We start from the raw sequence: 16,760 nt of genomic DNA, 5'->3' as shown, positions 1-16,760 counted from the left end.
TAGTAGATCTTAAGATAAGATTAAATGATTGAATATGTAATATATGATTAATTGTATGTGAATTTTTATGTTTGGGATGAGGTTGATGATTGTTGAAATTGTGGAATGTTAGATAGAGATTGAATGTGGAATGAGTGTATTTATGATGGATTGTGTTATGATGATATAAATTGATGATAATATATTGATGAGTATTGAATGATAGATATTGATGATGATAAGGATTGATGTGATTTAGGTTGAATTATGGAAATTGTTGAATAAATTGATGAGATGAGAATTGAATGATTTAGGTGTTGAATGCTTGACTAATGATTGAGGAGTAATTGGTAATGTATAGTAGTGTTTTGATATTGATTTTGGTTGAGGTTGATTTGGTTGTGGTTGAGTGTTTTGAAAACTAGAGGATTTTGCAAGTTTTGGTAAAAACCTATTTTTGACGAACTTTAACGGGCCATAACTTGGTTTCTAGACTCCCAAATTTGGTGAAACTTGTTTTGAATGAAAACCGGGTCCGTGTATTTTATGTCGTTTGAAGAACAAATAAAAAATAATTTTTAACGAAGAAATGTGCGTTTAAAGTTTAGTGTAAAAAACTGAATTCTACCGTAAAACAACTTTTTCTAAAAATTTGAAGGCATGCGTACGTGGGCAGTACCATGCGTACGCAAGTCTATGCCTCTATCAGTACCCATGCGTACGCGACACTGGTATGGGTACGTGAAAATGCCCATTTTACACCCATGCGTACGCGGCGGATGGTGTGCGTACGCGAAAACCTTTTCTGCCCAATAAGTTCGTGTACGCGGATGCATGTCATGTACGCGAGAATGTCAATTTTTAAAGCATGTGTACGCAGAAACAGGCATGCGTACGTGAAAATGTGATTTTTGAGTTTTAAAATACTCTTCTAGCTTTTTAAACCTCTGTAATTCTTTATTAGGATTTCCTAGCTAGTATTTAAGTTTTGGGACAAGGGAGAACACAATGAGTGGACTTAATTAGATATTTTTTGTTATGAGATTAGAGACGGTCACTTAAACTTGGGAAGTCGGTGGATGGAATAGATAGAGTGGGTTGGTGGAGTGTTATATTGAGGATAAATTCAGAATTGACTGTGAATAAAAAATGATAAAGGATTGAGGTTAAGGAATTTGATGAACATGAACAGTGATCGTTGTAATTGAATAACATACTTTGATATACCATGATTGGTAAGTCGTTATGCACCTGGCAAGGATGGTGGTTGGATCCTGCTTCTCGAAGTTGCGGCACCAGCGTAGGGACTGTGGTAGTCTCCCGCCTACGTTGAGATGTGAGGACTGAGGTAGTTTCCTGCTCACATAACCTTTCCTATCATAAGAGTGAACTCGGGTACTAATAACCCGAAAAGGTGGGCTGGGCACTATATCCCAAGGAGCGCACAAAGTGAGCCGGACACTATATCCCAAGGGTGCACAAAGTGAGCCGGGCACTATATCCCAGGGGCGTGGCAAAAAGGCGACATCTGAAAGGATGTGTCGGGTTGGTAGTTGAACTGACAAGTGATATTACAACCAATAGGACATGCATTCAACATATGCATTTACTATGTGATTGTTTGCTTTGATCAATTGCCTAATTGAATAACATGTCTGATTTCTAAATGAATTACTTGCTGTATATGAACTCTTCTTGTGTTTTACTTGTCTGCATTACTTGTGTTTTGTTGGGATTGAGGAGGTTCAGTAGGCGATGGCGAAGAGATCGTATAGAGGATAGGTTGGTGGAGGTTATGGGACAGCGGTGACTATTAGAGTAGCATCCCTTAAGTTAAATGACCTTTTTTTATGGTTTTAAAATATAATGTAAGTTGAAATTATATGCATATGGAAGTTCTAGGATTGCCTCGACTTTTCGAAATCTTATATCTTATCTACTAGGCACTGTTACCATATTGAGACTCCCCGGTTCTCATACCATATGTTGTTGTTTCTTAGATGCAGGTTGCAACCCACCTCAGTGAGTTTGCAGACGTGGTAACAGAGCGGAGGATGATTTAGCTTTTGTTTTGATTTACTTTTGTAGTCTCTTACTTTCTGAATATTTTGTTGCCTTATAGGCTTGTATTTTAGAACCTTTGAGAGATAGGACGTGGCTGTTTTTTAACTTAAAACTTTTATGTATCTTTTGTTTAACTACCTGGCCTAAACTCTGCGAGCTGTGACTAGTTCTCTTTTGGTTATTGTATGTATGTATGTGTGTGTGTGTGTGTGTGTGTGTGTGTGTCTATATATATATATATATATATATATATATATATATATATATATATATATATATATATATAATTTGCTTATTATTTATCTATTACCTTGTATCTTGGAGCTTTGTAAGGTATTATATATTTGGTTTATATCTCGTGCTTTTCAGGCTTTTGGTTACCGTGTGACCGCTTCATCCTTTTATCCGTCTTTGATCTTATATTCCTTTCATCGGGCTTTTAGTTATAAAATTACCTTGGATATACATATGTATAGTTTGAGCTTTAGAACTGTCATGACGCTTTGTCAAACTTTACTTTACCTCTAGAGGTAAGGCTTAGGGTGATAGGGTCTTACATGTTTTACTGATTTGACAATGTTGTTCATCTAGTTACTTAGCTATAATTAACATTTAAATTAAATTAAAATCCATGTGGAAAACCCCTAATCACCCCAAACGTTGACCTAATTTCATACCTAGAGTTACTAAGCTACCTTTGTTAATACTTAGTGTTTCTAATTCCCTTCATTTTTCACTGAGAGTTAAACTCAAAGGTTATAGAGGTGGAGAGATGTTTCTCTCGAAGTGGGTTTTGGCGCCAACGGTAACAAATCAACATGGGAGACATTATTGAATGGTGATGCATGAACATCTTCTCTATCTTTTTGTAGTGAATTTGCATTCAAATTGTTGAGTTTAATTAAGATTTAAATATCTTTCAGCCACTATGAATGCTACTTTGAGTTGTATGCAATTCTGTTTATTTCAGGTAGCATTCGAATGGATTTGACGGAGTTTTGTAGCAGAAAAGGAAGAAAGCGAATGATGCTGTCAACCCCGACCTCCTTGCACTCAAACAGAAATAACTTGAGCTACAAAAATTCAATTGACGTGATTTCAGTGGCATTAGAAAGATAACTTCCAGGGCTTTCCAACGGTGTATAATAGTGCATACTTCTTCTCCAGCACTCTCGGCCTTCATGGCGCCAAACTTGAGATACCTCAAGTTTGGCGCCACACACTCACTCTCTAAGGAAAGCATGTTGGCTTGCTGAAGCCAAACTTGAGAAACCTCAAGTTTGGCGCCAGCAAGGAGGACTTTGAAAGATTGCACGCTGACTTGCTGAAGCCAAACTTGAGAAACCTTAAGTTTGGCGCCAAGCAAGTAGAATTGAAGAATGCTTGCCGACCACTCCACGCCAAACTTGAAGAAGTTCAAGTTTGGCGCCAACCTTTACAACTCAAGTGGTCCCCATTCGCATACAAGGCTGCACGAGACGAATTTAAATTAATTTTGATTAAATATTATTTTATTTTAAAATAGAAAAAGATATTATTTAGTTTTAGAAAATATATTTTACATTTAATTAGGATTAGCTATAAAAGGGAAAAGAATCCACCCTTCGGGCAATCTCTATCTCTTCTTTTCTACCTCATTCCGCAATTTACAGTTTCTGAATCCTAGTTTTTCTCTCTAAACTATGAGCAACTAAACCTCCACTATTAAGGTTAGGAGCTCTGTTTATTGTATGGATTGATACTATTATTTTTCTATTTTAATTCATGTCCTGATTTATATTTCAAGAATTATTTTCGCTCTTTATCTTATGAATTTGGGTGGAACGGAGTATGACCCTTGTTCTAATTGAGTTCTTGTATAACTTGGAAAATCTTTTTACTTGAACAACAGCTTGAAAACAAATTCTCCTAAACTTTTAATTATTTGGACTTAACGGGATACGTGACATATAATCCTCTTATATTTGGATAATCAGGATTTCTGTAGCATATAACTAGAATTGAACTTCACTCTCTAATTGGAATTAAGTGACCAAGGAATTGGCGGTTGATGAAAGTTAGAGGATACTAAAAAGGTCTAAGGAATTAGGGTTTAGTCACATATAGTTTGCCATGAATTGAATCTTACATGATTAAAATAGTTAGTAAGAAAAGTCAATTAAGAAGATAGATATCTCTAAAGCCTTAACTATTTCTCCATATATTATTCTCATCAATTTACTGCTTGCTGTCTTAATCTCTGAATTACTGTTTTATGCAATTGAACTCTCTAAACATCATTTTTTGTTTGTCTGACTAAGTAAATCACTTAACCATTGTTGCTTAATCCATCAATCCTCGTGGGATCGACCCTCATTCACTTGAGGTACTATTTGGTACAACCTGGTGCATTTACTGGTTAGTTTGTGGTTATAAATTTCGCACCAAATGACAATCTTCATGTGCAAGGTCTTACAAAGAGCATCGAGCATCATCGCAACACCATTGACAAGGTAGGTTTCACTTCTTGTCTTTGTGAATGAGCAATGGTTAGTTGGTCACAGTAATTAGTTTCACTTCCTTATTTCACCATATTGGTGGTGTGTTTACTGCACACGTAATGTTACTATAGGCATTCCTGAATTAAAGCTTTTATTTTTGCTATTGTAAAAGGAATAAGGATTTTACCTCTAATTTATTCATTTTTTTCTAATTTTTAGATGGATCGTCTTGTCTCTTTTGTGTATCATCACATGGTTCCTTGTAAAAGGATGGGGAGGGTAATGTCAAATATGATGAAAGTTTAGTAACCGAAATACATAGGGTGAATGTGGAGACATGTAATCCTTTTTTTCTTATTAAGGACTTATTTTTAAATCTAGGTTACACTGGATATAATGAAGTTTATTGGTTGGAACCTATTCTAGATTTAGCCAATGGGTTGAGGTTATTTAGGAGGGATGCTGATGTTATGAGAATGTGTGAGAGTACTCTAAAGAATGATAACACTGTGCAACTTTATTTTGACCGCTGTATTGATGCCAACCCTGACATTATCGATGAACAAATGGTCTCTGATGATAGTAGTGAGAGTGTGTATGAAATCAATAAGCCTAGTGATAATGTGCATGAAGGTGATGTTACCAGTAAGGAAGTTGGTGAGACTAATAAGAGGGAAAATTTTGATCTTGGTGAAGCGAATGAGGTTAATGAAACCGTGAAGGAGACCACTGCCAAAGTGAATAGGTTTGCTGAGAGGGAGAATGAGAGGAGTGCTAATGTGAATGAGGTGAATGATAGTGTGAATGCTGTTATGAATGAAGAGGTGAATAAAGTGAATGGATGTAATGAGACTGAAGAAGCACCATGTTCTCATAATCGATAATACGCATGATGGATAATTTTGGAAACGAATTCCAAAACACCTAAAACTCACCGGCAAGTATACCGGGTCGCATCAAGTAGTAAAACTCACTTAGAGTGAGGTCGATCCCATGAGGATTGATGGATCAAGCAACTTTAGTGGGTGATTAGTTTAGTCAAGCTAACATTGGTGAATTGTGTGAAATGTAGTCAACAGAAAGTAAATAGCAAGGAAAATTAAAGTGCAGAAAGTAAAATGACTGAAACTTAAAGAGCAAGAAAAGTAAATTAGCAAAATCTTAATTGACAAGAAAGGTAAATTGCATGAAAAGTAAAGGGGCTGGGGTGTTGGAAATCAAAGAGAGCAATAGATCAAGTAACTGGAAATTTAAATTGCAGGAAGAATAAATTGGGATCAATGTAAACAGAGAAGCGAAATTGCAGTGAATAAGAACTTAGAGCAATTGCAAGAATTGTAAATTGCAGAAAATTTAAATGAGATTTGTAGCAAGCATAATGTAAACTGAATTGAGGAACCAAGCAGAAAGTAAAATGCAGCTCAATTGCAAAATCTAAATGAGAGGTTGAAGATCTCAGGAGCTCAATGAGACTAGAAAACAAGTCTAGATCTCAATTCCTTCCTTGATCCAACAGCAAACAGATTGAAGAAGAAATAGAGATGAAAGCAGTAAAGAGAGCTTTGATTCAAATCACAATTCACTGAAATTATGCAGACAAGCAAACAGAGAGAATTCTCAAGGTGAGATTGAAACAAAATTTCTTCAATTCTCAACCCAAGATTCAAAACGAAATTGAAAACTAAAAGAGAGAGCTCTCTAATCCTAATGCTCCCTAGTGGAGCCAGCCTCCTATGCTCTCTATTAGAGCCAACCTCTCCAATAAAATGAAACAGATGCCTATTTATAGGCATTTTTACAAAATGAAAATGAAATTCAAAACAAATTACAACTAAAATGAAATTTCTATTCTAACTATCTCTTGTGCCTTTGAGTGGTGTCAATTGGGCCCTTGCTCTTGATGGAATTGGGTTGACAAAAACCTCTGTTGATTGCTCTTGGTGTTGGAAAGAAACCCACTTGTGAACCGGGCCATGAATCATTAAAGCTTGAGTCAAAGCTTGAGGGCAAGCTTTGGCTCAAGCTTTTCATATCAGCTAGCCTCCCGTGCTGTCATCCACGTTTGAGCCAAAGTTTGAGATCAAACTTTGAGCCAAACGTGGATCCCCTTTGAATGCTTCTTGGCCAACGTTTGCCTAAAAGCTTGAGGGTAAACGTTGGCGCAAGCTTTTGCTCCCCTGAGTGTGTTGTGGCGCCAACATTTGCCTAAAAGCTTGAGGCAAATGTTGGCGCAAGCTTTTGCTCCTACCAGGGTCTTTCTTGCAACGTTACATGCATGCTTGTGTTTACTTTAATAAAGCTTAATGCATTAACATTAATGCACTTATTTGCAATGTATGGCTTTAATTAATAATTCTTTAGTGCATCGTCGTTAATTGCATTATAAATTAAAGTTTGCATGCTTTCATTGGTTTATTAATTACTAATGCCAATGCTTTCATTTAATGAATATGGCATAATACTAACGTGAATAAGCCCAGGTAGCATGCATTCATTTTCATTGGCATTAGTAATTAAGTTTCATGCATGTATAAGCATTAATAATCATATGCATGCATGCTTTAGCTATTGATTCATGATAATGCATGCATGAACATTAATGCATGATAATAAGGCCCAGGCTTCATGGTCATGGGCCACGCTTTTAAAAGCGTGGCCTAAGGCTCCAAAGTGTGCTCCAACTTTAAAATGTGTCCTAAAATTCCTCTTTTCTTCTTTTAAGCTTATTTTGTGCTATTTTGCTTCTTTTTCAACTTATTTCCTGCAAAATTTATAAAATCAAAAGATCAAGGAAATATACCATTTGAGCACAAAAAAATGCAATATTTAAGCACTAATTATCAATTACTTGTATGAAAAAGCATAGAAAAACATGACATGGTGACATGTCATCACAACACCAAACTTAAACCTTGCTTGTACCCAAGCAAGAAAAGAACCATGCAATAAAGATTGACAAACCAAGGTGAGAAGAATAGCAACTCAATGTTCTTGGTTAGCTAGTTTTCTAAGCATGCTACAATCACAAAAGAAATGTAAATGATTGATGCTTCTATCTAGCTCAATTTATGAAATCTTTTTCTTATAATTCTTCCTTGAAACAAGCTTTTGACTTTTTTTTTTAGCTTCTCCTTTTGGGTGCTTTGCCCCATGAGTTACTAACAAAGCTACGACTTCTAAATGCTTTGTTTTCAAGTATTACCACTTGATACATAAGCACCACAAGCATTTAATTAGAGGACTTCATTAAGCTCATTTTTCTTTTCTTTTCTTGACTCTCTAATCATTGATACTCAGAGCCTTGAGCTTTGAGGGAGTGCTTTTGCACTTGAGCCTAGCCTTGACTTCTAAGTGTTTTGTTTTCAAGCATTTGGCTTGATACATAAACACCACAAGCACTTAGCAAATAAATTGCCATTGGTACTCAGAGCCTTCAGCTTTGCCATTCTTTCCCTTTTTCTTTTCTTGCCCTTTTTTTTTGCATTTACTTTTTTTTTCAAGGTTTTCATGATTTCAAAAGATTTCATAAAATGTTCTAGATGAAAACTTCAATTAAATAAAATCTAATACAATTGAGCAACAATTAATCATACTAGCTTTCCAATACTTGTATGCACATGCTAAACTCTTCTTTAATTCCTTGTTTGTTTATGATCATGATGCTTTACTGCTTTTGAACTAACAGAATTCAAGTTGGTAATTATAATGCCACAGCAACATGTTACAAATCAAGATTCAAGCTATGCTTTATTCATACACACATGTAAACAGAGAAGATAAAGACAATCATGAAATTTAAGTGCTGGAAACAAATGAGAAGAAAAGGAGCTCTACAACCTTGTAGTTCATCTTCATTATTGTTGTCCTTTTTCTTCTATTCTTCTTCTTTCCCTTGCCAAACTCAGAATGCTTGCTCATCCTCAAGCATCAATTAGAACAATGGCTATGGGGCTAAGATGCAGGGGCGCAGGTACGTATGAGAAAAGGGGGGCAATGGCCCCCCCAAAAATTTTAATTTTTATTTAAAAAAAAAATAGAAGTCTATTCCCTTTTTTTTTATTTCTCAGCCCCCCCTCTTTTTTTATTCTATAACTTTTTAAACCCCTTCTAGTTTTTAAAAAACCCAGCCCAATAACTCATTCCCTATTCCCTTATTTTATTTCCCAATTCCCAGCGCTACAAGCCTCCAACCAGTTTCCCATCCCTTTTTTTATTTATCAGCGTCTCCTCCTCTCTCCCTTCCCATCTTCACTTTCTAAAATTTCAGGTAACAACTTTTCCTATTCTTCTTCTTCTTTATTTTTTTAATCTTTTTATCTTTTACCTCTTTGACTCTTTTTTTTTTTGCAGATTAAAAATAAAAGATAATAGTTCAACAAGTGATTTTTCACTTCTTTTTCTCATAAAAGGTTCTATTTTTATTCTTTTTTATATATTTAATTATTTACTTAATTAGTTAATTTATTATCATTTGTTAATTAATTTTATGTTATTATATGTTAGCTTGTATATTTAGTTTTTTTTTATTAGTTAACTATTTAATTACAATTTTATATTATTTATACTAGGATGTTAGTATTATTGTTCTGAATTTTAATATTTTATTTTAAATTAAAATATAATTTTTATATTTTATAAAGATTTAGACTGTAATTTACACTTTTTGCTAAATATATTTTTAATTATAGGAACTTATTTGGCTATTTGAATCATGAGTAAGTTCAAAACCATTGATACATTTTTTAAAAGAAAAGATCAAGAGAATGAAGATGCTTCTACTATTACTACTCCAATACTTGAGGGGTCATCAAATTTCATTACTTCAAGTTCTCCATTGAATAGCTCAAAGCGTCCACGACTTCTTCCAAATCAACTAGATGTTTTTCGTTTGGAAAGAGATCCTGGAATGCGACCAATGATTTGGAAGTTTTCTCCAAATAAAATAGATGAAATCTGTCGGGCTTATATTAAAGTTGGGCCAAATCAACCAATTCTTGATAATTATCCATTTTCTGGTGATAAAAGTCATCGTCGCTTTCAAGCTTCATGGTTTAAATTGTTCCCATCTTGGTTAGAATATTCTATAGAAGATGATGCTATATATTGTTTTCCATGCTTTCTTTTTGCTAAGGAACCTTTAATCAATACGGGTTCAAATGCTTTTATTGAGAATGGTTTCAGGAATTGGAAGAAAGTAAATAGTGGAAAAGAATGTGCTCTTTTGAATCACATTGGCAAAGGTCCTAACTCATTCCATCATAAGGCGCTGAAATCATGTGATGATTTGATGAAACAATCACAACATATCGACAGACTTCTTCATAAGCAAACATCAGAAGAGATTGAAAAGAATCGAATTCGACTAGGAGCATCTATAGATTGCATTAGATGGTTGATATTTCAAGGTTGTGCATACAGAGGACATGATGAAAGCCAAAGTTCAAGCAACAAAGGTAACTTTTTGGAAATGTTGAAATTTTTGGGATCTTACAATGAAAGAGTGAAAAAGAATGTTTTGGAAAATGCTCCAAAAAATGCTAAATATACTTCAAATGATGTCCAAAAAGAAATTCTACATATTCTTGCTACTAAGGTGAGAAATTCAATTAGAGAAGAGATTGGAGATGCCAAATTTTGTATTATTGTTGATGAAGCTAGAGATGAATCTAAAAAGGAGCAAATGGCCATTGTTTTGAGATTTGTTACTCTAGATGGTTTTGTTAAAGAGAGATTCTTTGATCTTGTGCATGTCACTGATACTTGTGCAACAACTTTAAAGAAAGAATTGATTTCTGTCCTTTCTCATTATAATCTCCAAGTTGAAAATATTAGGGGTCAAGGGTATGATGGTGCTAGCAACATGCGGGGTGAGTGGAATGGTTTGCAAGCTTTGTTTCTTAAAGATTCTCCACAAGCATACTATGTACATTGTTTTGCTCATAGATTACAATTAGCATTGGTGGCAGCTTCAAGAGAGGTACTTCAAATTCATGAATTTTTTACTCAATTAAACTCTATTGTCACTATTGTTAGTGCTTCTTCAAAAAGACATGATCAATTACAAGAAGCTCAAGCAATTGAAAATGCAAACTTGGTTGCTCAAAATGAATTAGAAACAGGCAAAGGTGCGAATCAAATAAGCACTTTACAAATAGCTGGGGATACTCGATGGAGCTCTCACTTTAATTCTATTTGCAGTTTGGTAAAAATGTTTACTGCTACCAACATTGTTCTCAATAATATCATTGAAGACGGGACAACTTATGCACAAAGAGGTGAGGCTTATGGTGTTAGTAAAATATTATTGTCATTTGAATTTGTTTTCACTTTGCACTTGATGAAAGAGATTATGGGAATCACTAATGTTCTTTGCCAAGCACTGCAACAACAATCTCAAGATATTCTTAATGCAATGCATATTGTTTCTACATCAAAGTTACTTCTTCAACAATTAAGGGATGGTGGATGGTGCAATTTTCTTGCAAATGTTAAAGATTTTTGTGAAAAACATGAAATTGAAGTCCCTAATATGAGTGCACAATATGTTTTTGGAAGAGGTCGATCTCGTCAACCAAGTGTGACAGTTGAGCATCATTATCGAATAGATATATTCTTGGCAACAATTGACTCTCAAATACAAGAGTTGAATAGTAGATTTAATGAGCAAACAATAGAGCTTTTGACTTTGAGTTGTGCTTTGGATCCTAAGGACAATTTCAAATCATTTAATATTGAAGAAATTAGCAAGTTAGCAGAGAAGTTTTATCCCATTGACTTTCCTTCTAATGAGCTAAATATTTTGAAATCTCAGTTGCAACATTATCAGCATGATATACCAAATCATTTGAAAGGCATTGGTACACTTTCTGAATTGTGCAACAAGTTGCAAGAAACGGGAAAATCAAGAATTTATCACATGGTTGATAGATTAATACGTCTTGTTTTGACTCTACCAGTGTCTACAGCAACAACAGAAAGAACTTTTTCAGCAATGAAAATTGTTAAGACAAGACTCCGAAGTAAGATGGCTGATGAATTTCTTGCAGACAATTTGGTCATCTATATAGAGAAAGAATTAGCAGCTATTTTCGACACAAATTCAATTATAGATGATTTTGAAAATAGAAAAAAATGTCGAATAGCCTTTTCATGATATAAAACTGTAAGTGGTAATTTTTATATATTATTGTCTTACTTTGATTGAGATTATATATTTATTTTTTTTAATTTTATCAATAAAAATAGTAATATAAAATATTTCTAGTAAATTATTAAATACCGCCCCCCTAAATAGTTAGTCTAGCTCCGCCCCTGCTAAGATGGATCATGAATGTCTTACACAATGAAATGTTAGCAGTACATGTGTTTTGAGCAAGCAAAATTTAAGATAAAAATCAAGGCACAAGAGACAGAGACATTGTGATTGCAAATATAAGTTGGTGTGCATGATACATTGCATAAAAATATAAGTGGCACACCAAACTTAGTGTGACACTTTCTCTTGGAATTGATGCAAGTATCCAATAAGGATTGGAAGCAAATTTTTGTTGCATAGCAACACCAAACTTAGAATGCAATCATATTTCAATTTATTTGAACTAAAACTAAGCAAATGAAACTGTTAATTGTTAAATACAATCACCAAGTGAAGAATCTGTCATGAGTAAGGATGTTTGGGTGATGTATTAACAAACACAGTTAGTAAAAGAAAGCATTAAAAACAAGGAAATGACTAAAACAATCAAGAAAACTAAAACTGTTGTTCCTCACTTTTTTCCTCTTCTTCCAGTTGGTTAAGAGGAATGACTCCAAGAGGGGAGAAGTTTCAGCTAGTGTCCCTTGTTTTGGCCTCTTCTCAGCAAGCTTCCTTTTGAATTTGGCTTGATTGAGCTTGCTTGCTGGACCAGGGACATGATTGGTGCTTGATGAGCGGATAATTTGTATACTTTTTGGCATTGTTTTTAGTATGTTTTTGATATCTTTTAGTTAGATTTTAGTACATTTTTATTAGTTTTTATTTAAAATTCACTTTTCTGGACTTTACTATGAGTTTGTGTGTTTTTCTGTGATTTCAGGTATTTTCTGGCTGAAATTGAGGGACCTGAGCAAAAATCTGATTCAGAGACCAAAAAGGACTGCAGATGCTGTTGGATTCTGACCTCCCTGCACTCGAAGTGGATTTTCTGGAGCTACAGAAGCCCAATTGGCGCGCTCTCAACGGCGTTGGAAAGTAGACATCCAGGGCTTTCCAGAAATATATAATAGTCCATACTTTGTCCAAGATTTGATGGCCCAAACCCGCGAAGCAATCCGGCCTCAGGAATTCCAGCGTTAAACGCCGGAACAGGAATAAAAGTTGGAGTTAAACGCCCAAACTGGCATGGGAGCTGGCGTTTAACTCCAGAAAAGGTCTCTACACGAATTTCCTTGATTGCTCAGCCCAAGCACACACCAAGTGGGCCCGGAAGTGGATTTTTATGTCATTTACTCATTTCTGTACACCTTAGGTTACTAGTTTACTATTAATAGGACCTTTTACTATTGTATTAGTAGACTTTGGTAGCTATCTTCACTTTTATGCTATCTTAGATCTTTGGGAGGCTGGCCATTCGGCCATGCCTAGACCTTATGCTTATGTATTTTCAACGGTGGAGTTTCTACACACCATAGATTAAGGGTGTGGAGCTCTGCTGTACCTCGAGTATTAATGCAATTACTATTGTTCTTCTATCCAACTCCGCTTGTTCTTTATCTAAGATATCACTCGTTCTTCAACCTATGAACAAGGTGACTGACAACCATTCTTGTTCTACAAGCATTCGAGGCTTTAGTGAATATCTCTTGGATTTCTGATTGCACGATGCATGGTTGATCGCCTGACAACCGAGTGCTCGCCTGACAAACGAGCCAACCATTCCGTGAGATCAGAGTCTTCGTGGTATAGGCAAGAACTGATGGCAGCATTCAAGAGAATCCGGAAGGTCTAACCTTGTCTGTGGTGTTCTGAGTAGGATTCAATGACTGAATGACTGTGACGTGCTTCAAACCCTGAGGGCGGGGGCGTTAGTGATAACGCAAAAGAATCACTGGATTCTATTCCGCGCCTGATTGAGAACCGACAGATGAATTCCGCTATGCCGTGACAGGACATATGCAATCGCTTTCACTGAGAGGATGGGAGGTAGCTGCTGACAACAGTGAGACCCTACACGAGCTTGCCATGGAAAGGAGTAAGAAGGATTGGATGAAGGCTGTAGGAAAGCAGAGAGACGGAAGGGAAGGCATCTTCATACACTTGTCTGAAGCTCTTACACCAATGATATACATAAGTATCACTATCTTTATCTTTTATGTTATTTTCGTTCATCATCATCATATACATTTGAGTTTGCCTGACTAAGATTTACAAGATGACCATAGCTTGCTTCAATACTAACAATCTCCGTGGGATCGACCCTTACTCACGTAAGGTTTTATTACTTGGACGACCCAGTGCACTTGCTGGTTAGTTGTGCGAAGTTGTGTAATGCCATGGTATTGAGCGCACCAAGTTTTTGGAGCCATTACCAGGGATTATGAGAGTTGTGAAAAAGTATAGTTCACAATTTCGCCGACCAAGTTTTTGGCGCCGTTGCCGGGGATTGTTCATGTTTTGAGCAAGCTTTTGGTAACATCAGAGCCAAGATCCGGCAACAACATCAAATTTTTGGTGTTATTGCCCGGGATTGTTTAGGCTGGACAACTGACGGTTCATCTTGTTGCTTAGATTAGGTATTTTTTTTCGAAATTCTTGAAGGTGAATTCTAGAGTTTCATGATGATTTGTTGAGATCTGGCTGGCTGAGAAGCCATGTCTAATCTGATTGGACCGAGGTTTCAACTTATCACCACAAGAGCTTGTTGATTTTGTATCAATCTTGCTTTTGGAGCAGTGATTTGCTAAGGCTTGGCTGACCTTTGGTCATGTCTAGTGTTTTGGACCGAAGCTTTCTTTGAAAGCTTGGCTGGCTGGGAAGCCATGTCTAATTCCTGGACCGGAGCCTTAGACTAGCATTGCACTGATTCCTGGAATTCTCATTAAGAATTTTGATACTTTTTTTCACTTAATTTTCGAAAAATACAAAAAATTTGCAAAACCATAAAATCCCAAAAATATTTCTTGTTTGAGTCTAGAGTCTCATCTTAAGTTTAGTGTCAAATGCATGTTTTTGTTATATTTTTCGAATCCATGCATATATTTTGTGTTCTAATCTTTGAATTCTATTGACTTGAAGTATTTTTTTGTGTCTCATATGCATTCTCATATTGTTAGTGTCAGTAGTACACAAACTGCTAAGTTTGGTGTCTTGCATGCATTGTTATTTGATTCTTGTTGCATTTTGATTATTAAAAATCCAAAAATATTTTTAATTTGTGTCTTTTCAAGTCAATGATACAAAGAATTGAAGATTTAGAACATACTGCAGAGGAATTATACAGAAAAAGCTGAGCATTCAAAAATGCCCAGTGAAGAAGGCAGACTGGCGTTTAAACGCCAGCCAGGGTACCTGGTTGGGCGTTTAACGCCCAAAGAGGTAGCATTTTGGGCGTTAAACGCCAGAATGTATACCATTCTGGGCGTTTAACGCCAGGATGGTGCTAGGGAGAAGATTTTGTTTTCAAATCAATTTTTTTCAAATTTTTCAAAATCAAATCTTTTTCAAATCAATCTTTTCAATCAAATGTTTTCAAAATCAATTTCTTTCCTTTTTAAAAGATACTTACTAACAATTAATGATTTGATTGAACATCTCAAATTTGTTACCTTTTCTGTTGAGAAAGGTTTTTAATGTTTGAATCATATCTTTTCTTGTTAGGCAAGTCATCAATTTTTAAAATCATATCTTTTCAAATTGTTTTTAAAATCATATCTTTTCAAATAGTTTTCAAATCATATCTTCTCAATCACATTTTTTTTCATATCTTCTTAACCACATCTTTTTCAAAATAACTTTCAATCAAATCTTCTTAATTTCTAATTTCAAATTCTTTTTCAAAAATCACTTAATTTCTTTTCCACTTTTATTTTCGAAATTAATTAATGTTTTTCAAAATAATTTCAAAATTTTTCACTTGATTTTCGAAAATAAACTTCCCTCCTTCCCACATCCTTCTATTTATGGAGTGCCACTCCTTCTCAATGCACAATTCGAACCTTATCTAACTAAAGTTCGAATTTATCTTCTCCTTCTTCTTTCTATTTCTCTTTTCCTCTGACACTTAAAGGAATCTCTATACTGTGACATAGAGGATTCCACATTTTCTTGTTCCCTTCTCTTTCATATGAGCAGGAGCAAGGACAAAGGCATTCTTGTTGAAGCTGATCCTGAACCTGAAAGGACTTTGAAGAGAAAGCTAAGAGAAGCCAAAGCACAACTCTCTTTAGAGGACCTGACCGAATTCTTCAAGGAAGAAAACATGGCAGCAGAAAACAACAACAATGCAAACAATGCAAGGAAGGTGCTGGGTGACTTTACTGCACCTACTCCTGATTTTTATGGGAGAAGCATCTCTATCCCTGCCATTGGAGCAAACAACTTTGAGCTTAAGCCTCAATTAGTTTCTCTAATGCAACAGAATTGCAAGTTCCATGGACTTCCAATGGAAGATCCTCATCAGTTTTTAGCTGAATTCTTGCAAATCTGTGACACAGTCAAGACTAATGGGGTTAACCCTGAGGTCTATAGACTGATGCTATTCCCTTTTGCTGTAAGAGACAGAGCTAGAATATGGTTGGATTCTCAACCTAAAGAAAGCCTGGACTCATGGGAAAAGCTAGTCAATGCCTTCTTGGCAAAATTCTTTCCACCACAAAGATGGAGTAAGCTTAGAGTGGAAGTCCAAACCTTCAGACAGAAGGATGGAGAATCCCTCTATGAAGCTTGGGAAAGATACAAACAATTAATCAGAAGATGTCCCTCAGACATGCTTTCTGAATGGAGCATCATAGGTATTTTCTATGATGGTCTCTCTGAACTATCTAAGATGTCCTTGGATAGCTCTGCAGGAGGATCTCTTCATCTGAAGAAGACGCCTACTGAAGCTCAAGAACTGATTGAAATGGTTGCAAATAACCAATTCATGTACACTTCTGAAAGAAATCCTGTGAACAATGGGACTAGTCAGAAGAAAGGAGTTCTTGATATTGACACTCTGAATGCCATTTTGGCCCAGAATAAAATATTGACTCAACAAGTCA

General features: G+C 35.5%; 1 protein-coding gene and 1 non-coding gene across 2 annotated transcripts; one reads left to right on the top strand and one right to left on the bottom strand.

Moving 5' to 3' along the window:
• The first annotated feature begins 9,234 nt into the window (after window positions 1–9,234).
• Window positions 9,235–11,676, top strand: LOC130980638 (uncharacterized). The gene has a single exon (XM_057904298.1). It carries the CDS (start codon window positions 9,235–9,237, stop codon window positions 11,674–11,676), a length of 2,442 nt encoding a protein of 813 aa, XP_057760281.1.
• A 4,708-nt stretch (window positions 11,677–16,384) lies between these two features.
• LOC130984217 (small nucleolar RNA R71) lies at window positions 16,385–16,492 on the bottom strand. The gene has a single exon (XR_009088165.1). It is a non-coding gene; the product is annotated as a small nucleolar RNA R71 (small nucleolar RNA).
• Between the last annotated feature and the right edge of the window lie 268 nt (window positions 16,493–16,760).

The sequence above is a fragment of the Arachis stenosperma genome, chromosome 5 (assembly GCF_014773155.1).
Source record: "Arachis stenosperma cultivar V10309 chromosome 5, arast.V10309.gnm1.PFL2, whole genome shotgun sequence".
NCBI classification, from domain to species: Eukaryota; Viridiplantae; Streptophyta; class Magnoliopsida; order Fabales; family Fabaceae; genus Arachis; species Arachis stenosperma.
Note: the sequence above shows the minus strand (reverse complement) of the source record. Positions and strands in the feature narration are given on the sequence as shown.

What these genes read in the sequence shown, in the direction of transcription:
- LOC130980638 (XM_057904298.1), top strand. Translation starts at nt 9,235, where the DNA reads ATGAGTAAGTTCAAAACCATTGATACATTTTTTAAAAGAAAAGATCAA.